The sequence below is a fragment of the Eulemur rufifrons genome, chromosome 7 (assembly GCF_041146395.1).
Source record: "Eulemur rufifrons isolate Redbay chromosome 7, OSU_ERuf_1, whole genome shotgun sequence".
Lineage (NCBI taxonomy): Eukaryota > Metazoa > Chordata > Mammalia > Primates > Lemuridae > Eulemur > Eulemur rufifrons.
Genome location: NC_090989.1, coordinates 69,747,275 through 69,771,107, shown reverse-complemented (window position 1 = coordinate 69,771,107; position 23,833 = coordinate 69,747,275). Strand labels below are relative to the sequence as shown.

At 35.0% G+C, this 23,833-nt stretch overlaps 1 protein-coding gene across 1 annotated transcript in view; it reads right to left on the bottom strand.

Annotated features, from left to right (window-relative positions):
- Window positions 1-23,833, bottom strand: part of ACAP2 (ArfGAP with coiled-coil, ankyrin repeat and PH domains 2) — a 122,662-nt gene that overhangs the window by 48,916 nt on the left and 49,913 nt on the right. The window contains exons 2-6 of the mRNA XM_069472759.1: window positions 21,777-21,834; window positions 12,550-12,669; window positions 11,629-11,682; window positions 3,100-3,158; window positions 1,250-1,433 (exon numbers count right to left, since the gene is read on the bottom strand). Coding sequence (XP_069328860.1) covers window positions 1,250-1,433; window positions 3,100-3,158; window positions 11,629-11,682; window positions 12,550-12,669; window positions 21,777-21,834 — 475 coding nt within the window. The remainder of the gene's footprint in view (window positions 1-1,249; window positions 1,434-3,099; window positions 3,159-11,628; window positions 11,683-12,549; window positions 12,670-21,776; window positions 21,835-23,833) is intronic.

Here is a 23,833-nt window from a genome sequence, read left to right as displayed (position 1 = left end):
AACAGGAACTTAAAAGAAAAAAAATCTTTAAGTTAATTTTCTACTGTTTTGCAAAGTTACCTAAGCAGTTTTTAATAATATATTGGTATATGGTTACTTATGCATTTTTTTCTTAAGAAATACCCTGTGATCATGGTGACTTCAACAATCTCTGAGGACAACTACTGCTGTTTTGTAAGAGGATATTTAGACAAGATAATTCCCTAAGATTTAAAGTTTTTATGCTTTAAACTCCACGATATAGAGGAACATATAATGTACATGTGAAATAATATATTATGCCTTCTTTTTTCATGTGTCTTGAATTCCTTTGGAGACCTATCACATTCAAACTAGTTTTAATTACATATTAGACTAGAAGATCACCAAGCAACTTGCCAAATACAGATCTCCACTTTTTAAAAGCAGCACCTAATGTAAAAATATGAGAACACTATTTCAAAAAATAGTTTTCATTTGGCAATATGGTGAGCCTTAATACCTCTAAGAATCTACTCTAAAAACAATCAGAAATGTGGCCAAAGCTTTATATATCAAGATTTTATTATCACTTATAAAAATTAGAAATTATATTTTCACTATTGCCAGTAAAAACTTGAACACCATAAATGTCTGATAATCAAGTATCAATTAAATTGATATAACAACTCCATAGAATAAAATTTAGCACCTTTGAGAACATTTATAAGTAGATAGAAATCATAATGTTAAGTTGAAAGAGGAAGAACTTAGAACCAAAGGTATGCACATCCACACACATGGATACACACACAGACACACAGATGAAATTTTTCCATAAAAGATCATGTTATAATTTTAAATTCAAAGAAAAAGTATTTTTTTTTCTTGATGCAATCATTCAAAAGTAACAACTTGTTTAGTAAGCATTGGTTTTATTTTTTGTTTTGTTTTGTTTTTTGGGGACAAGGTCTCACGCTATTTTTGCCTGAGCTACAGTGCAGTGGTGTCATCATAGTTCACTGCAACCTCAAACTCCTGGGCTCAAGCGATCATCCTGCCTTGGCCTCCCAAGTAGCTGGGACTATAGGCACGAGCTACCACAGCTGAATGATTTTTCTATTTTTTATAGAGACAGCATCTTGCTATGTTGCCCAGACTAGTCTTGAACTCTTGGACTCAAGCAATCCTCCCACCTCGGCCTCCCAAAGTATGAGGATTACAGGCATAACCCACCACACCCGGCCTAGTAATCATAGTTTGAAAATATATATAGTAATAAAATATATACCTGAAGTACATAGTCAAGGGCTATATGTCGAAAACATTTTCTTGTTGCTGTCAAAATGTTTGTGGCTTCTTCAACTTCATGTTGTTTGTTTCTTTGTACTTGGGCATTTTTTACTAATGCATTTTCTTTTTCTTCACTGACTTTTTCAAATTGCTTCTTGGCATCTTTGAATTTTCTAAGATCTCTAAAAAATAAAAACCGTGAAACTTTCATAAAACCTTCTTGATCAAAAACTTTAGCAAAATAACATTCAGAATTTAATTCTTCTGTTCTTCCACTTATTTGTTTCACCTTGCATTGACATTCACCAGCTCTTCCAACTAAAACATATTAACATATTGTTTCTCAATTATATGTACAACCTGATACAGTCAGCTAACATTTCTTTATTTAAATCTATATAACTTGAGGTGAAAATAAATTATCAAATTACATTACAGAAACATAAAAGACAAAGTTAGTTTTTTTTCTAAAGACAAATTCAGGGACATGTACTATTATTTAACCAAATGATTTTTAAACAGTAGTATACATATAAATCACCATAGAGTACTTGTTTAACACACAAATTTCAAGGCCCTTTCCCAGAGATTACACTTCATTAGTCTTTGGTATAAATCCTAGAAATCTGAGAGTTTTTTAAAGGCACACCCTTGATTTTACTCCTATGGGTGGTCTACAGATCCTACACTTTTAGAAACATTCGTTGTTGGAGGGAATTACTGGGTCAAAAGGCATGAATAAAACAGTTCTCAACACACACACACACACACACACACACACACAGACACACACAAATTTCTAAAAGAACTGTTGTACTAATAAAGGGTAACAGTATCTCTTTCAACTGAAAATCTGAAACCCTTGATTCATTACTGATCTTAGGTAAGTCATATAACATCTTTTTGCTTTTATTTTTCTATAAGAGAACTAGGCAAAATAACTTGAAGATAAATGATTGTTTGAAAAATCATAATAAAGTATACATAAGAAAGACTTTAAATTCTTTGAAGGAAGGCATAAATTTTTATGTATACATTCTATGAGGACATTCTGAGTGTTAGTCTATTATGAAATAATTTGTATAGAATCTGCAAGACATCACCCTCAGGACAACAAATTCTAAACTACTAAAACAGTATACTATGCAGATGAGATCTGATACCATTTACAGCCTATAATTTCTATAATGTATCCTGAATACTGTATCATAATCAACTGTATCTGTAATTTTATATACCCTCTGTCAAAAATTAAAAGAGAAAAACTGAATTATTAATGTGAAAAAGGCAAACTTTCCTAACTCAGAAAGTTCAGATTTATTTTATTTCTAGTTCCATTCACATATAAACTGTGATGGATGTGACACAAAAGACTCATGTAACAAAAAAAGGTATGTGCTTCCATGACTCATTCTCATATATTTCATTCTCATATATTTCATTATCTCCTCTTCAAAGAAAATACCATTGTAACAATGGAAAACTTAGTTTCAAATACAATAACTAATAGTACTCCAAGGACTTTTGGATTAGCTTTGATTATAAAAGGCCAATCCTAATATTACATTTAAAAATATTTTTAAAACTATAACAATCCTAGCTATATATCCTAAACACATATTCATGAGGTAAATGATTCACTGAAAGACATGAAATCTGATTCCCCTGCAGAGTAATTCAGGAAGAAATGCAATATATAATATATTTCAAAAGCAAAAAACAAAAATTTCAATTTTTTAGTAATTTCAGTAATTCATGGCCCATAGTTTCTTCCAAAAGATACAAATTCCCAGATGTGGTCATGAACTGGTTGCTTTTATTTCCTCTTTGCCTCTGTAATTGACTTACTCTTTAACAAAGTTCTGAAGCTGTGCCTTAATTGATCTCTGAGTTTGGTCAAACAGGATCTAAAAAATAAAATGTAATATTTAGTGATTAGAAAAGTAAACAAAGAAAATAATTTTCTTGTAGTTCTACAAATACTGCATCCCTTCATCAGTTCTGTAATTACTATAATTACTATAATTCTAATAATACCTATATTTCTTCTTGCTGAAGACTACAAAAGAAATAAGCATTTAAAAAAGAAATTGAAACAGATTTTAAGCCAATTTCACCTGTCTCAAAACTAAAATTACTTCTATTTACAGAGGAAAACAAAACTGCCTTAATATTTAAATAGAATACTCAAATAGTCGAGCAACCTATTTCCTTTATTCTAATTCAGGCTTTGGAAGACAACCTAAAATAGTAATACAGATTCCACTCTGTCCATCACAGAAATTCCTTACTCCAATATAGCAAAGCATACCAAATGAAAACAACTCCATAACTGCCATATATCTTAGTTAGAGATTATTCATTTGGGAAGACTTGGGGATTTAAGCGTTGTACATTTTGAATTCAAGTAAACGTTATATAGTCCTTTAGGTTAAATAATTGCTAAGATTAGAGACAAGAATAAAATTTTATTCCTCAGAACAGTATTTTGCCCCCACTTAAATGATGTCACATACTTAACACTGATGGCTCTGTGTATGGTAAATATCACAGGCCTTGTTATGGGAATTCCAAGTAATTTCATAATTTACAGATATACTTCATTCAGAGTTTGAAACAGAATTAGATAACAGGAAGAAAACTCAATATTCAAAACAAAAAGAAAATCTTGTGTCCTTCTTACAACTAAAACTAATTAAAAACAATACTATAATTTCATACTTTCTGAAATTGTGTCTTCTATTTTCTCCTAATTAAGACACACATACACATACACACACACACAATCTGGATTTAGTATAGGGTTTCAAAATTTGTCAATTTATTTCCACAGAACAAATTTTTTCTATGTTAAAACCAAAGTATTAAACCCAAACTAAGCAGAAGAAAGGAAATAATAAAGATCAGAGTAAAAGTCAACTAGACGGAAAACAGAAAATCAACAGAGAAAAAAAAAAAAATCAATGAGCCCAAAAGCTGGTTGAAAAGATTATGAAATGATAAACCTCCAGCAAAAGTGATCAGAAAGAAAGTACAAATTTCAAATATCAAGAAGGAGAGAAGTACCTTCACCACAGATTGTAAATATATTAGAAAGACACAGTCTGCAGAGCTAGGGAACAACTGTAGGCCTATAAATTGAATAAATGAAATGGACACATTTCTTTAACAGATAAAAACTACCAAAGCTCACTCAAGATGAAATTGATAACCTGAACAGAATTAAGGAAATAAAATGTATACTTTAGGCCGGGTGCGGTGGCTCACGCCTGTAATCCTAGCACTCTGGGAGGCCGAGGCAGGAGGATTGCACGAGGTCAGGAGTTCGAGACCAGCCTGAGTGAGAGTGAGATCCCGTCTCTACTAAAAAATAGAAAGAAATGATCTGGACAGCTAAAAAGATACAGAAAAAATTAGCCGGGCATGGTGGCGCATGCCTGTAGTCCTAGCTGCTCAGGAGGCTGAGGCAGGAGAATTGCTTGAGCCCAGGAATTTAAGGTTGCTGTGAGCTAGGATGACGCTACAGCACTCTAGGCAACAGAGTGAGACTGTCTCAAAAAAAAAAAAAAAAAAAGAATGCATACTTTAAAACCTCCCATATCCACTGTCTGGGGAATGGACACGCTTGAAGCTCTGACTCAGGGGGGTGGGGGGTGGGCATGGACAATATACACAACCTGAACTTTTGTACCCCCATAATAAGCTGAAATTTTAAAAATTAAATTAAATTAAATTGAAAAAAACCCTCCCATATCATATAAAATTAAAGCTAAACTTACATAAAACCTAGCAATACTATTCCTAGGTATTTGCCCAAAAGAAATCAAAACTTACGTTCCCACAAAAACCTGTATGCAAATGTCTACAGCAGTTTCATTCCTAATTACCAAAAAATGAAAACAACCCAAATGTCCTTCAACTAGTGAATAGAGAAATAAAGTATGGTACATTCATACAATACTACTCAGCAACAAAAAGGAACAACTATTAATACATGCAACAACATAGCTGAATCTTAATGCATTTATGCATTTCATGTGTACATGTATATGTGTGTATACATGTATATATAATCTCTGTGTGTATGTGTGTATCACCTGAATCCAAAAGGAGAATCATTCAAAGTGGGAGAAAGGGGAAAAGAGAGGAAGTCGAGCAACTTCTGTGCAGAACTGCAGAAAAACTTCATCATTATTTTATTCAAAATCCGTTCAATTTATCCCAGAAAATTTAAGCATTATTTGTATCAATGAGAGAAGAACAGTTCCATTAATGAATGATTGTCCCTCTGAAATACAATTTGAAAAGATGGAATTATTTAAATTCTAATTACAGTGAAAAAGAAGCTCCTGAGAGCCAGAGGAAGAGGGCAATAAATATTCCTCTGCCTTTCACTAATATGCCTCTGTAGGCAAAGTTTCTTATCAAAGACAATGGCCAAGAATTTGAAAACATCATCGATTTTAAATCCTGAGCACAAATTGCTTGAAGCCATTTCATGCATAAAATCTTTATTTTTTTTTAAGTTATGCTCATATAAGCGAGCTCAAGTTTCTCATTAAAATATTTTTTAAATATTCGGAAGGGTCGTACACACTCAGTATGTAATATCTTCCCTAACACTGTGTTTCTGTAAAACACAATTCCTTTAAAAAGATACAAAAATTTTTCACCAACACCCTCAGGTCCCCCTGCAGTTCTCTCCAGTGTCCCATACAAATATGACCATCAGTTTCAATCTGTGCCATGAGCTGAAAAAAGTTGGGAACCACTAAAACTACTGTATTTTCATTATCTAAAACTATCCGTTGAGTGAATGAGTGTACAGCTCTAATTTAGAAACTCAAACTTAAAAAAAGAGTCACACATTTTCATAGAATTTATATAGGAAATCAATTTTAAAGCTACATTTAGAAAAGGTAATCAATAAATATTCTAAATTCCTATACCAACAGCAAATTAGAATCTGAAAGAGTCATCAGTGAAGTCACCAAAACCTCTAAGTTCCAGGAAAACTAGTTAAGTCTTCACACCAAATCTATTCTAGTATCTCTGGAAAAGTCATGTGTTCAAACCTTATAAAGACATATGAATTAAAGAGCACCTCCGGGAAATTCTCATTCTAAAAGAGAGAATAAAAAACAGTTCTATCCATTGTTACAGAAGAAATAAATCACAAGATAATTCAAATGATTTATTTTAATGGCTGGATAATCTAACCCCAATGTATGTTGAATCTTTACTTAAAAACACAAATGGTTTTATTATTTTCAAATATATATTTAAGCCCACAAAGTGATTCATAAATGACATCTCTAGAATATCCAGACTTTTATCCTAACAAAAACTGACACACCAAAACCCAAGTATTATGATTTCTGCTATAGAATGTAAAGCAGGTTCCACTATTTATTACCTTTTAGAAAGCAGTTTTTCTTAAGTTTCCTTTATACTGGAGCACTATGTAATTAAAATCCCATTGTAGAGAGGGCTACTAAAACAAAGCATTTTATATAATCAGGCTTTTCCCATATTTTAACAAATGGCTTTGAGATCACATTTAAATCTTATAATAAATAATGATTTATAATTTCAGGATTTTTTATAATTAAATGTCATCTGGGTCTGGACACAGTGGTTCATGCCTGTAATCCCAGCACTTTGGGAGGCTGGGGTGGGAGGATTGTTTGAGCCCAGGAGTTCAAAACCAGCCTGGACAACATAGGAAGACCCTGTCTCCACAAAAAATTTAAAAAATAAGCCAGGCAAGAGCGTATAATTGTAGCTACTTGGGAGCCTGAGCGGGGTGGGGATCACTGCAGCCCAGGAGATTGAGGCTGTAATGCGCTACGACTGCATCTGAGAATGACGACTGCCCACTGCAGCTTCGGCGACGTAGCAAGACCCTGTCTCTAAAAAAAACAAAAAGTGAAAAAACATTTAAGAGTGTTCTTGAGTCCATAACCTCATATTAAACCTGCCATGAGAAACCTCCTTTCTACCAAGTACTATTCTAGGTGCTGAGATGAACATAACCAAGTACCTCTAGTCATGGAACTTAGACAATAAAATAGGTATATATATTTGAAAACACACCATATATGTGTACATGTATATGTGTGTATATATGTATATATAATCTCTGTGGGTATGTGTATGTAAAGGCAAGATAAAGTGACATAAAGTGACAATAGGGTGGATAAGGAAGGACTTTCTGTCAGGGAGTAACCTAAAGAAAGTAAGGGAGAAGGAATATTGTGAGGAACCTAGCCACACATAGATGTGAAGTAAGAACATTCCACACAGAACAGAAATAAGCACAAAGCCCTGAAATGAGAATTACCTCAGTATGTTCAAAGAACAAAAAATCCAAATGGCTACAGCCAGGCACAATAGAAACAAGACCCAGGAGTATGAGCAGGAGCCCAATCATAATGGGCTTGGCAGGCCTTGGCTAGGACATTATTCTGAGTGTGACAGGGATCCACTGCAGCAGGGGAGTGCTGTGAATTAATTTTATATATATAAAAAAAAAATCACTCTGTCACCCTGAATAGAGTGTAGTGGCCTTACTATAGCTCCCTGCAACCTCAAACTCCTAGACTCAAGTGATCCTCCTGCCTCGGTCTCCCAAGTAGCTGGGACTACCAGGGCGCACAAGTGTGCGCCACCACACCCAGCTAACACTTTTCTATTTTTGGTAGAGATGGGGTCTTGCTCTTGCTCTTGCCCTGGCTGGTCTCGAACTCCTGACCTCAAGCAATCCTCCCGCCTTGGCCTCCCAGAGTGAGCCACTACACCTGGCCTAACTTATATTTTTAAAAGTTCATTCTGGCTGCTGTCTTCAGAATTCATTGTAGAAGGCAAAGAAGAGAGGCAGAGGCACAAGCTGGGAGGCTACTGTAGGAAGAAGCCTAAAAAAGAGGCAGTGGGAGTTTAGACTTGGAGGTCGCAGAGAAACTGTTGATAGTTGGGTTTAGGGTATATTCTGCTAATTTGTTGAACATTGAGTATATGGAAAAGAGAAGCATCATACAAAAAAAGCTTTAAGGATAAAAATTAAGTTTGCATAATAATTTCCCTGCCAAAAAGTATTTTCAAAATTATAACCTTCGTGGTTGGCATGCTGGTTGCCTGCCTGTTGGCTCTCATCTCCACACTCATCCTTCCATAGTCTCTTTACTGCCCAGGACGAGAAGCCTGCAAAGTACTATATTTCCCAGACTCCTTTGCAAGCTGAGAGGTTAGGTTCTACCAGTAGAGAATGATGTCAAATTAAGAGGTAGGAGAAAAGGAGAAGCCACTTCTATTTTCTGCTTCTGTTCTGATCCAGCCTCAGTGAACAACTGTGACCTCTCCAATTTTCAGCATCATGGGTGGCTAGGTAACAATGGCAATATCCTCAACAGTGCAGTACTTAAGAGCTCTAGGTAATACCACTTTCACTTTTCTTCCTCCCACCCCAAGGGCAATAGCTACTTCCCAGCTTACCAATTTCTGGGTAGCTTTTTTAACTTTGGTTTTTTTTTTTTTTGAGACAGGGTCTTGCTCTGCTGCCCCGGCTAGAGTGCAGTAATGCCATCATAGCTCACTACAACCTCAAACTCCTGGGCTCAACCAATCCTGCCTCAGCCTCCCAAATAGCTGGGTCTATAGGTGCATGCCACCATGCCCAGCTGAATTTTTTTATTTTTGTAGAGACGAGGTCTCACTCTTGCTCAGGCTGGTCTTGAACTCCTGACCTCAGGTGATCCTCCTGCCTCAAGGCCTCCCAGAGTGCTCGGATTTCAGGTGTGAGCCACCTCACCTGGCCACACCTTAGCTTTTTTATTACTTCCACCCTTCCAACACTTTTGTAAGCAATTTCCTGTATTAAAACCTTTCTGTCAGAAATATCCTTTGCGGTTTCTATTTTCCTGAATGAATGCCAACCAATAGAGTTAAAGAAGAATCATTCTCTAGAATCTATTTCACATTTTTTGTTTCTCATTAACACCTTTAGATTTGGGCATGACAAATTCTATTATGCTCTTTTCATAGAAGGGTAAACTGAAAAATAAAAGTGATTAAGTAAATTGACTAAAATTATATAGCTAATAACAGTGGAGCATGAACTCAGTCTAAGTTATTTCCATCTATATCTAAAGTTCTTTTCACAATATTTAAGTCAAGAAACACTGATTGCTTTCAATTTTAGAAAGGAAAAACACACATTAGTGGAATCTGCATAGGTTTCAGGAATGTAGGTGCACACTGAGAGCACGAACATTAAAAAGACCAATCTCTATTCCCTTGAAGCAAATAATACATATATACTTTCCATCAAACAAACCTGGATTTTTGAAGATCTAATTTACTCTACGAGAGTGATTTATAAAATATTTTGAAGAAATATTTCTTGACCAAAAAAGCATCCAACATACAATTAAACAATTTACTTTCCAAAATATTATCATAGCCTTTCACATGTATTATAACAAAGAACAAAGTATTCTTATATATAACAATAGCATAAGACTTATTGGTTTAAACAAAATATGAATAGGAATATTTCAAAGGATAATAAATAATTAAGAAAACATTTAACCTATGATGTTAATTTAAAATCAATAATTTATGACAAAAAATTTAAGTTTTACTATATTACATTTTTTATTCACATTAAATCCAAAAGACCATTTGATTTAAAGAGAAATCAAATATACTAAATGCTGGCATCCAAACTCAGTAGAAAGCAAAAAAGAAAACTAGTAAGTGGTCAAATTGGTGTAAGACATAAGAGCTAAAACAATAAAACTCTTAGAAGAAAACAGGGGTAAATCTCCATGATCTTGGATTTGGCAATGGCTATTCTTAGACATGACATCAAAAGCACAAGCAAAAAAAGAAAAACTAGATAAACTGGACTTTAGATTTCATCAAAATTTAAAACTTTTGTGCATCAAAGGACATTTTCAAGAAAGTAAAAAAGGAAACCAACAAAATGGGAGAGAAGATTTGCATCACATATATCAATAAGGGTTTAATATCCAGTATAAAGAATTCTATAACTATAACTCAACAAAAAACAACAACCCGTTTAAAAAATGGACAAAGGACTTCAATAGACAACAATAGTAAGAATTGCAAAAGATACACAGAAGGTCAACAAGCACATAAAAGATGCTCAATTGCATTAGTCATTAAAGAAATACAAATCAAAAATACAATGAGATAGATACCACTGCACACCTACCAGGATGGCTATAATTTAAAATTTAAAAAAAGAAAAATAACAAGTGCTGACAATGACGTGAAGAAACTGGAACATTCATACATTGTTGGTGGGAACATAAAATGATGCAGCCTCTGTGGAAAACAGTTTGGCATAGCAGCTCCTCAAAAAGTTAAACATAGAATTACCATATGACCCAGCAATTCCACACCTAGGTATATATCCAAAAGAACTGAAAACAAGCATTCAAGCAGATAATTGTACATGTCAGTATTGATATAGCTAAAATTTGAACTACAATTAAAATACTGTCATATAACTTTATATGACCATAAAAAACTTTAAGAAAATCAAATTAACTAGGAACCAAAGATTAGCAGATTTTATAAACAATGTAAGTGTTGATATTCTTGTTCTAGAGAGCTGCTAATAAATTTTAAAGTACTTAATACATAATTACATGACAGCCATATCAATTAAGCCTTTTAAATAATTTAAGAAGCACACAGGCTGGGTGCAGTGGCTCATGCCTATAATCCCAGCACTTTGGGAGGCCGAGGCGGGTGGATCGCTCAAGGTCAGGAGTTCGAGACCAGCCTGAGCGAGAGCGAGACCCCGTCTCTACTAAAAATAGAAAGAAATTATATGGACAACTAAAAATATATATAGAAAAATTAGCCGGGCATAGTGGCGCATGCCTGTAGTCCCAGCTACTCGGGAGGCTGAGGCAGGAGGATCGCTTGAGCCCAGGAGTTTGAGGTTGCTGTGAGCTAGGCTGACGCCACGGCACTCACTCTAGCCTGGGCAACAGAGTGAGACTCTGTCTCAAAAAAAAAAAAAAACAAAAAACTTACAAAGCCACAACTCAAAAGGGAAAAATTAACTTTTATGGGTGTGTATCTCATTGATATTAAGTTCACTATATCAGAATGGGAAATAAGATGTATATACTCTCTCTCTCTCTCACACACACACGCACACACACACACACACACACACACAGAGTCACACACTCAGTGTACATTTTAGGTCCACCAAACTAAAAAGTTGTTGCCCAAAGTCATTGAATTCAACTTTAGTCATTACATAAAATACTGCCACTTGAGGAAATACTAAAATATTAATTAACATGGTCATAGTAACACCTACTTACTGACACTTACTGTGTGAAAATTTATCATTTCTTGAAGACTGTCAGAAAACTTGGTCAAACTTGTCTATGAGAAAGAAATAAAAAGAAACCAAGTCATTTATGAGCTGGTAAAATAGGCCAAAAAAGTGTTACTTCAGCATTTCTGACAGAAAGGTCAAGTTACACTGTAAACAGTAACATTTATTTCCAAGGGCACTCTCACTATTTCCTGAGGATGCTCTGCAGAGAGATCAAGTCTATAAATGGAAACATATAAAACTCTAGAAAAGTCAAAGAATTAGTATTGTCCCATCAATAGTATCATGCTAACAAATAGGAATGGCACATATAAACCTAAAGGTAAAATTGTTTGATTATATCAAGATTGTGTGATCATTTAAGCGTCTATGGACCAAATAATCATCAAACCACACCCACTTCTTCTCCAGGAAAGAGTTTATTTTTTTCCCTCAGGGAAGAAATACCCTAACACCACACAGTATAGCAAGGGATCTAAGTTAATCCAACATAGCTGACCAGAACCTAGATGGCCCCACATTCGTACAGTTACATATTAATATTATTCTCAGGTTAAGGCTCACTGCTTGCCCCTATAAGCAGCTACTAGTAGGTATGATCCTGCACTTGCTGCTCAGGACCTCTGGCAAATGTTTCAGCACACCTAGCAGCAGGTAAACTTAGTAAACTGAGCAAAACAATGAGAAGGTGCGTTAAAAGAGGGATGCTAGATATGCACAGTACAAATTAAACAACAATTTCTAATTATCTTAGAAAAGAGAATTATACAAGATAGCACCAAGGCATGATAGCTTTTATACTTCTAATTTTAAGGATCACCATAACTAGTAATATCAGGTAGGTAAATGAATGCACATTTCTTTAATGTCTTGTTGCATTTTTTCATTTTCACTGAAATTTTAATAATACTAACCTCAACTACAGCATCATTACTAGAATACTGAGCCAGGTCTCGAATCCCATTCATGAACTGTTTATTTGCAACACAAAAGGCTTTTCCAGTATCAATCATAGCAATACAAAGTTTCACAAGCTGAAAAAGAAAAAAAATTACATCAAGTTGAAAATAATCTTATAAATTCCTTAGTTCAACAAGTGTTAGGAGTAACCCCATGAGTTAACCTAGTTAAGATAAATAATGTTTCATCAATAAACCCAAAATGGACTAATTGAAAGTTATACTTTTTTCCTTTGGCTTATAAAGTAAACTCATAGGAGAATTGTACTAAAAAGAAGTTGACCTTTTAGGATCCAAAGGCTATCTGATAACAATAACAAAAAGAAATAATTTCATCAAGTCAGATTCAATCCCATAAATTAACTCCATAAAAATTTATTAAGTAACTCCAAGAAGAAAGAAAAGGGTAAGCAAGCTATATGATAAAAAGGTATTTAAATTTTTTTTAAACTGTGGTATACTGGAGGAAAGTTTTAAAATAAACTGGTATGGTGGATTAGTCGTGCTGATCATTTCCGTATCAGTCTATCAAAAGCAGATGTCTGAACTGATTAATCAACCACTTACTCAAATAATATTTCCCCAATGCCTATTGTTCTAGGCATTGTGTGAGCCTTAGGACTGAGCTTTTCTATTTCTTTTCCTTTCTTCTTTCTCTGTCTCTCCCTTCCTCACTCCCTCTTTTTTCCCCCAGTTCCTTCCTTCCTTCTTTCTTTTCTTTGTTTCATTAAGACACAGAGACATTTTCTTTAAACAAAACCTTGGGTGAATGTCAAATACTAAAAAACAGATAAAAGTGAAACTGCCCTAGATGAAGGAGCGAAGACTACTGAGGGGGGTGGAAAGGGGAACACCAAGAAGAGGATAAAGAGCCAAGAAAAACATAAGAAAACTCCTAAAGGATCCCGAGAGTATAACTTAAAACTGTTGCCCTAAGGCCTAGAGGAACAGAAATTAAAAACATAATCTCTGCCTCAAGGAGCTCTAATTCTAACCAGTTGACAAGCAGATAAATTCCATAGCGCACAGACACAACTGCTACAACAAAACAATGCATGCGTGAACAAAGGAAGAAGACCTAACCAGGACTACGGGGACCAGGGGAAGGATTCCAGGAAAAGGCAACATGAGATACTGCTAAACTTTTAAGAGTTTTTGACATATTAATGTACATTGAAAAGAGGAGGTATGACATGCAACATTTCTCAAAAATATTTGACTGTGCAATTCTATTTGGAGGAAGCATTCTCATAGGACCAATGTTCTATGAGAAATGCTGGCAGAGATAAGTCTTTTAAATAGTTTGCTATTTACAAAGTAAAATATTATGTCTTAGCAGAAAAACTGATTCTAAAGTGCATATGGAGTAACCACCATGCAAGAAAAGCAAAAAAAAAATTTTTTTGAAGGAGGAGGGAACATTAGCTCTATATGATATTAAAATATATTATAAAGATGTAGTAATTAGAACTCTGGTAGTGAATGCGAATAAACTGATCAATGGAACAGAATACAGATTCAAAAAAAAGATACAAATATACAGTATTTGATTAAAGTAATATTCCAGCCAGTGGGGGGTGGGGGGGAACAGCCAATAACTGACATCAGGGACACTGGAGAGCCATCTGAAGGGGCAGGGAGGAGAAACTAAGTTGCATTCCAAAACCTCACAATTAATTTCAGATGGAATAAAGATTTAAACATAAAAAATGAAATCAGAAAACAAAGAGAAAACAGGAGGATTTTTTTTTTTTTTTTAAAGAGACCGGGTCTCACTCTGACACTAGGGTGGAATGCAATGGCATGATTATAGCTCAATGCAACCTCAAACTCTTGGGCTCACGCAATCCTCCCACCTCAGCCTCATGAAGAGCTGGGGCTACAGGCATGCGCCACCACATCTGGCTAAATTTTCTTACTTTTTGTAGAGACAGGGTCTCTCGTTTTGTTACTGAGGCCGGTCCTGAACTCCTGGCCTTAAGCAATCCTTGGCCTAGGCTTGCCAAAAAGTGTTGAGATTACAGGCATGAGCCACTGTGCCTGGTAGAGGACTGTTTGGGGTTTTTTGATTTTTTTTTTTTTTTTTTTTTTTTTTGAGAAAGGGTCTTGCTCTGTTGCCTGCGCTAGAATGCAGCGGCATCACTCACTGCAATCTCAAACTCCTGGGCTCAAACAATCCTCCTGCCTCCGCCTCACAAAGTGCTAAGATTACAGGCATGAGCCACTGCGCTCAGCCTGGCCAAGGATTTTTTTTTTTTTTTTTTTTTAATAATCTCAAGGTGGGAAAAGCCTGAAAAGAATGCAAACCTCGAAAGCCATAGAAAAAAGAAATTGATAAATTCAACTACATAAAAACAAAACATTTTTGTGAGGATAAAAACAATAAACACAAAGACAACAATATTAGCAACAAATCACAAGGGGCTAATTTCCCTACCATAAGAAAGGGCATACAAATCATTTTGAAAACCTAACCATCCACTAGAAAAAATGGGTGACAGACATGTACAAATGATTCCAAAAAAGGAAATACAAATGTGTTAAACCTATGAAAAAATATTCAGTCTCACTCACAATAAAAGAAATGGAAATTACTAATTTTTTTACAGAACAGTAAAGATCAAAAAGTTTGACAACATGCTGTTTTCGAGAGGGTAGGTATGGAGAAACAGGCACTCTCATATATTCTTTTTGGGAGTATAAATTGCTACAATTTACAAGGAAGGCAATTTAGCAAGACCAATCAAAATTTAAAATACATATACCTCCTAACTTAGCAGTTTCATTTTTAAAAATTTATCATGGCCGGGCGCGGTGGCTCACGCCTGTAATCCTAGCACTCTGGGAGGCCGAGGTGGGCGGATCGTTTGAGCTCAGGAGTTCGAGACCAGCCTGAGCAAGAGCGAGACCCCATCTCTACTAAAAATAGAAAGAAATTATATGGACAGCTAAAAATATATATATAGAAAAAATTAGCCGGGCATGGTGGTGCATGCCTGTAGTCCCAGCTACTCGGGAGGCTGAGACAGGAGGATCGCTTGAGCTCAGGAGTTTGAGGTTGCTGTGAGCTAGGCTAACGCCAGGGCACTCACTCTAGCCTGGGCAACAGAGTGAGACTCTTTATCATATAGATATATTTGCACATAGCGACATATGTAAAGTTATACATCGTAGTCACAGTAAAATATTGGCAGCAATCTAAGTGTCCATCAGTAAACAACTAGATAAATAAATAATGATATATCCATATAATATAATATAATTCAGTCATTTAAAAATGAGACATCTTTATAGTTAATAACAAAAATACACAAGATATATTAGGAGAAAAATCAAAATGTAGAACAAGGCTAATATTTTTGTTTGAATGGGGAGAGTCATTTTATATACTTAGAAAATGTCTGGAAAGACACACAAGAAACTAGGCAGTGCACTCCTCTGGGAAAGAGATCAGAAAATGACTAATTTCACTGAGTACACACTTTTTTGCCTTTGAATTTTGTTCCACACAGGTGGCATTACTTGTTCAATATATTAAATAATTCAAAAATAATTAAATTGAAAGTTTCCACAAAAACAGAAAGACGGGTTAATAGTAAAACATCATGGTTAAAAATACAGTATTCTCAGCTCAGTGTGCTGAGGTTCAAATCTTAATGCCATACTTAACTAAGTGAGCCTGAGTGATCTGAACCTCAACAAACTTCAATTTCTTCTCCCATATGATACCTAACAAGGGTACCAAAGCATATAAGGATACTATAAAGAGGGTTAGATGATGCACATAAAGATCTTAGCACAAACTGTTACTGGCACATGGTAATTATTGAAGCGAGATTTTTGCTTCTTTGTCAGAGGGGGAGGTTTTCTTGTTGTTTGCTTTTGCCTTTTAAAAACAAACTTGAACATCTTTATCTACATAAGATGAAGAGGTGGTCGAAAAGGAAAAGAAGAGAGATGGCTAAAGCAAAGTCCCAAGCAGGTAGAAGGTTTGGAATTGCATAGAAAAAAAAAAAAAAAATAAAAGATACTCTTATCACTCAAATGGAAGGGAAAATATCAAAGAACAGATTCCGTTAAGTTTCTAGATTAGGAGCAAGAAATAAAGGCATTCCCACTAAGCAGAAGGAAGAGACAAGGTCATCTGCTAAAAATGAAGAACAAAGTGGTAAATTTTGAGAATATAGCAAAGTATTGAAAAGCTGCCAAAGGGAACAAGAGAAGGACCTAATTGGGTTTTAGAAAAAATTGCTTTTTATCAAGAATTCCAGGAATGTGTAGCTCCATCAATTGGTTGCACTAAACACTTGTATAACATTTCCTGTAGGGTTTTATAGCCCAGCTGTGGGGCAAATAACATCGATGGTTACACAAGACGGTGAGCATTCTACAGAGTAGATGTTAAGGAAGGCAAATGAAGGTCTCTGAAGAGAAATAATGATGTAGTGAAATTAAGAGTAAATTGAAAGGGCACCTCGTAGCATTATTCATAGTAGCCAAAAAAGACGGACAACCCAAATGATGAATGAATAAACAAAACATGGTATATCCATACAATGGCATATTATTCATCACTAAAAAGGAAGTACTAATACATGCTACAACATGGATGAACCTTAAAAACATTATGTTAAGTGAAAGAAGCCAGCCACAAAAAGCCAAATATTGCATGATTCCATTTATATGAAATTTCCAGAATAGGCAAATCCACAGAGACAGAAAGATTAGGTTGCCAGAGGATAGAGGAAGGGGAAAATTGGGAATGACTGCTAACAGGTACAGGGTTTCTTTTTAGAGTTATGGAAACATCTTGGAATTAGATATCAGTGATGGTTGCACAACACTGTGACCGTACTAAAAATCTCTGAAAAATCACCCTTTGAAATGGTGGATTTTATGTTAGGAGAATTTATCTCAATTTCAAAAAATTACAAAAAAATAAGTACTCTGAAGTGAAAAGTGATCTGAAATATCACAAGTAGACAGATTGAAAGACCAGATGTAAGCTTGAAACACAAGCAGTAGAGAGGCTGAAAACCAGAAGGACTGGAGACTCAAGTCAGAGAGTAGGATTATCAGCATTCTAGATTTCAGAGATTAGAACTATGGTGTTGAGGGATAGCATACAGCCATGAAAACAGGTATCTGAATTGGAATAGAGGTCACTATCACAGGAGAAAGTGAAACGGTGATATGGCAGAACCACACACACGCAGACACACACACACACTCTGCAACTATCTAGGAGGAACTGGGAGGAAGTACTGACTTGGCAAGGGGAACGGGGAGGAGAGAGAGACTGACTCTGCCAGTTATCAAAATCCTTATTAGTGGCCAGGCGTGGTGGCTCACACCTGTGATCCTAGCACTCTGGGAGACCAAGGCAGGAGGACTGCTTGAAGTCAGGAGTTTGAGGCCAGTCTAAGCAAGAGCAAGACCCCATCTCTACTAAAAATGGAAAAAATTAGCCTAGTGTGGTAGTGTGTGCCTGCAGTCCCAGCTACTTGGAAGGCTGAGGCAGGAGGATTACTTGAGCCCAGGAGTTTGAGGTTGTTGTGAGCTACGCTGACACCATGGCACTCTAGCCCAGGCGACAGAGGAAGATTTTGTCAAAAAAAAAAAATCCTTATTAGATGACAGTGATAGATGAGATTATAACTGAATAATATAAGCCTAAGAAGAGGAAAAATTTGTACCTAAGAATAAGATAAAACATCAAGTTAGTCAAAATTATCAAACTATTAATAGTAGCCCTAGTTCATTCAACAATATTTTACTAAGTGATTACTATGTCACAGGCACTTTGCCAGCTGATAGGAATACAAACAACTTATTTGCTGACTATCCTTGTATAAAATAACACCCTCCCTAGTTCCCATTTTTTCATGTGCAAATTGGCAATAATAGCAACTTTGCAACATTGTTGTAAAGATTAGAAATAATATAAGTAAAACATAGGACTTTGTATATAGTAAGTGCACGAAACAAATGAGGGGTTTTTCCTTTTAAAGACAGTCTCTGTCTTCAAGAAGGTAATAGTCTGTTGAAAAGACATCAGCATCAATTTTTATTTAGAATTTACCGTGTGCCAAGAACCATGCTGAGCACTCTGTATTATCTCACCTTATTCTCATAACCCTATGAGATAGATAGATAGATAGATAGAAACTCTTATTTTCTCTATTTTGGAGATAAAGAAACTGAGGCACAGAAAGGTTGAAGAGCTTGCCCACGGCCATACAGCTAGTAAATTGTAGAGCAAGATTCAAATCCAGGCAGTTTCAGGCTTAGTGCTCTTAACTACAAGGCTATGCTACAAACCAAATATAATAGTATTATAATAGTTTAAATGGAAGTACATGCAAGAAACAATGCAATACAAGAAAAAGAGCCAAAGTTTAGTAGTACATAAGCTGAGATATAAACAGTGTCTGCTTAACAAACAGGGAGCAAGCATGCCAGTGAAACAATGTGACAGTTTCAGAAATTCTATCTGGACGGCAACTATGAATGATGCTGCCAATACCAGAACACCTGGCAGAATGGATAAATAATTAAACTCAGTACAGCAATGCCACTCATAAAATATTACTCACCAGAAAGAATATAACTACTGGTGGCATACATTATAAGCAAAATAAATAGAAGCTAAGTCATCAAGCTAGTTTAACCTGTTGCTGGCACGATTTACAATGATACTACAGGTGGAACTTGCCCTGCACAAAGTTAAATCACTAAACTAGTCTTGTGGCTTGCAACCCCTCCCTGTCTTTAGTCCTTCAATAACAAGCATTTCTTGTTCTTCTTAGGCTCTCTTGTCTATGCTAACTCCCCATAGTTCTAAAGGAAAAACTATAGATTATAGCTTAAGAATTTGGGAGAGGTATATTTTATACAGGATCAAGATTTCAAACCAGAGAAATAAAAAAGTACCTATGGAACTTTGGGAGGAGGGGAAACAGAAGGGTGATATTTTAAAAGCTGTCATGTTTTCACAACGCCCTTCATAGCCCTTTGGGTGAGATGGACTCTAGGACAGGTTCTTACTACTGAATGCCAATACTTTAATAACTTGCTTTAGATTTGAATCTTTTGGTTTTAAGATTTTACCAAGCCAACAATATTAAGGGGGAAAAAAAGAGCCATTCATAAAAGCAAAATCATTAGCAAAAACACTATCAGTAGATTCTGTTTAGGAACTTTAAATTTTGAGGTCCCCACCTCCATGCTCCATATGATTTACATGCAGTTCTACCTTAAAAACACAGGTATCTTTATTATACTATTCTGCGATTCTTTAAAAAGTCTTGCTCCTCTATATACTTTCTTGTAAATTTACCAGAAAATCAAAACTACATCTTCTGTTGTCTACCCTAAGAGTTTAAAACTTTGTTTTGAAGAGTACTTGAAAATAAATGTAACACCCAGGGTAAAAAAAATAATAATGATAAAATAGTAATAAAAAGCTCATACATACAATTTTTAAGTAGAAAATATCCTTTCCCAAAATGTTTCCAAACATTTGCCTGGAAGCTTGCTAGTGTTCCTTAGAAATTTTCCAAGTGGCGTGCTTCCCCAAGGTGGATCCTGAAGTACAATGGTGCCCAAGAAGAGTAGTGAACCGATAATAAAAACATAGAAATGGCCAGGTACAGTAGCTTGCACTGTAGTCCCAGCTACTTAGGAGGCTGAGGCAGTAGGATCATTTGAGCCCAGAAGTTCAAGACCAGCCTGGGCAACATAGCAAGAACCCATCTCTTTAAAAAAATAAAAAGAATTAGCTGGGCGTGGTGGTACCTTCCTATAGTCCCAGCTACTTGGGAGGCTGAGGCAGCAGGATCGCTTGAGTCCAGGAGTTTGAGGCTGCAATGAGCTATGATCACCCCACTGCACTTCAGCCTGGGCAACAGAGCAAGACCTCATCTTTAAAAAAAAGAAAAAGAGAGGTTCCTAACCCTCGTTCTGCCTCTTCTAACTTTGTGATATGACGCCAGTCCCCTTCTCTTTCTTGGGCTTTGGTATCCTCATCTACAAAGCAGGAATAATATCATTTATCCTACCTACCTCATAGGATTGTTGTAAAAATTTAAAAGATATTATATATTACGGTGCTATAAAAATTATAGAGTACCATATAAAAATAACTAATTATTAAACGTTTTCTAAAATTTTGATTTGTTTACATACATAACTAATACTGTTTTATATAGCTTCTATACTATTTACATATCATATATTTACATATTATATACATACATATGTTTCATGGTTTCAAAACATTTGAAAACCTTCTGCCTAATTAATATATTTTATATCCTTGTTCCTCAAAGTGCGATCCATGGGCCAACAGTATGGGAATCTGGTTAGAAACACAGAATCATCTCAGCTATTCCTGATCTACTGAATCAGAACCTGTATTTTTACAAGATGAGATCCCAGGTATTCCTATGCACTGTAAGGTTTGAGAAGCATTGCTTTACATAGCAATAATGTTTACAATAATAATTATATTAATAAGAAACTATTTTCAGAGAAGCTATTTCAAATATACACATCTAACTTATGTCCAAAAATTTAAAGAGAGATATTTCACTGAACAACAGTTATAGACACATATCTGAACAAACAGATCAGAAGCCATGCGTGTATACCAATTCTAATATTTCTGCCCAGTATATATTGTTTCATGGATAGACAAAAATATATATTATCAATTAATATAGAAGGTGGAATCAATGTACATTTATCCTTACATAAAATATAACCATATCAATTATTAAATATATATTAAACATTTCTGGTATTAGCTTAAAATGGAATATTTTATATTTTATTTATATTTGAATCTGTCTACACTCAAATTTATAGAACGGTCAGGTTATGTATGAAATCCATTAAGCATCAAAAAACAGAGGTGCCATCTTTTTGATGGAGAATACAGAAACAAGCTTCCAACAATACAAACAATGTTTGTGAGCTTTGAAGTCAGACATGGATTCAAATTCTTGCTCTGGCACTTAGATTAGACTTTGAACAAGCTATTTAATGTCTCTAGCCTTAATTTCCTCATGTGTAAAATTGAGATAAGAGCAGCGCTTACCCTCATAGAGATAAAAACGTGAGCCACCAATCTGTGGAAAATAAGAATAAATGTTTCAAAAAGTTAAAAATGTAATACTTACCTTATCAAGTTTTAGTTCCAATTCTGCCACATCACCTTCTACTTCTTCTAAAGCAGCCCTAGAAAAATTAAATATAAAGTTATTACGTTTGTTCAAATGTATACTTTACTCTTCAAAAATTATACACATGAATGCTTAAAAATTACACTTCATATAAAGTAATTATTACCTTAGAATGAAGTATAAATACTTCATAATCATGCAATACAATACATAATACAATTATTGTTTAAGACAATGAGAGAATACATTAGGTTGATTTATTCAAAGAATTAATATTATTCAAATTAATAACATTAATTAAAACTATTTGGCATGTATTTTTTAAATGAATAAGAAATTTAAAAATTGAGTCTGACAAAGAATCAGATTTCTAGACAACAAAGCATATGCAACCAAACTGTAAAGCATTGTTCCCAATCAAAAAGGACTTTAACTTTCAAAACTAGCTCAGAAAGATATTACTCTTGTCTAATGCATTGTTTTGTTTCCAAAGTATTTTTTTAAAAAATCAGCACCTACCACTAATAAATTTTAGTCTCACTTCCTCTACAAATATAATTTTAGTACAGAAAAATTAGCAAAGGTTAGATTATGTAAAAAGCAGGAATTAAACAAGTCAGGTACTCATTGAAAAAAGGGAATGATAAAATTATAAACTAGTTAGTACTTTCTTTCATACTACAAGGTAACATTCCCAAATTGGAAATTTGAAACAAAAAAATAGCCACTAAAATGTTTTAAGGTAATAACATTTTATACTAAATAGTGCATAATAAAATGTAATTCATCTACTTTAAGTCATCTATGCCATTTGCATATACCTACTTGATAAAGTAGTAATTTTCCAATAGCTATTTTAAGAATTAACCCAAATTTGTTTTGTTTATTTTTTTCCTTTTATTTTTTTGAGACAGATTCTCACTCTCTTGCCTGGGCTAGAGTGCCATGGCATCAGCCTAGCTCACAGCAACCTCAAACTCCTGGGCTCAAACAATCCTTCTGCCTCAGCCTCCCGAGTAGCTGGGACTATAGGCATGCGCCACCATGCCCGGCTAATTTTTTCTATATATTTTTAGTTGTCCAGCTGATTTGTTTCTATTTTTAGTAGAGACGGGGTCTCACTCTTGCTCAGGCTGGTCTAGAACTCCAGAGCTCAAACGATCTACCCTACTCAGCCTCCCACAGTGCTAGGATTACAGGTGTCAGAGCCACCGCGCCCGGCCCCAAATTTGTTTTGATTGGATAGTAGTAGGGGACAAGACATACAAAAAGGTATTTTGAGCACTGAGTAAGATATTCTGAGTTAGACAACACAACAAGGGGAAAGACAGTAAGATAAAAACTCCCATTTCACCTCTGAATAGTCACTTTATCACATTGTGATTTCCCCTCTATCTTGTAACATTTATTTTTTTTAAAAAGTTTTTAAATTTCCAAAATAAGAAAATAATTATAAATTATTCAGTAAAGAAATTCCCATTATGAGATCCTGTAGCATATGTTTTAAGAAAAGGAGCGGTGCTACACCTTCACAGCATCTAAGCAGAAATACTTTTCTGACCAAAAGTTTGCCATTTTCTTCAGCAGCGTTCTCCAAACTACACATTGTTTGCTTAGCCTAGAAAACATTTCCCCCTCACATTAATCCTCTCCCTTCATCTACTTACCATTTAAAACTTAATTCACAAAAGAGAGCAAATATATCTGTACAAGGATATTCCTCCACTGTTTACAACAGGCTGCAAACCCAGATGTCCAGCAATAGGAAATAGGAAACAATGTAAATAAATGATGATATATCCATCCCATCATGTGAGGCAGCAAGTTTTTAAATGAGGTTCATCTATATCTACTGACACGGAAATATATACATGATCGAGTATTACATGGGGAAAAAAGTGAGCTACAAAATTATATGTATGGTGTGAGCCCAATTCTGTGGGAAGAAAAAGGTGTTGGGCTATGCATAGGAAAATATCTGGAAGCATATTGACCAATCTGTTAACTACAACTCTGAAGAATGGGGATTGGAAAGCACAAAGTATAAATAAGGA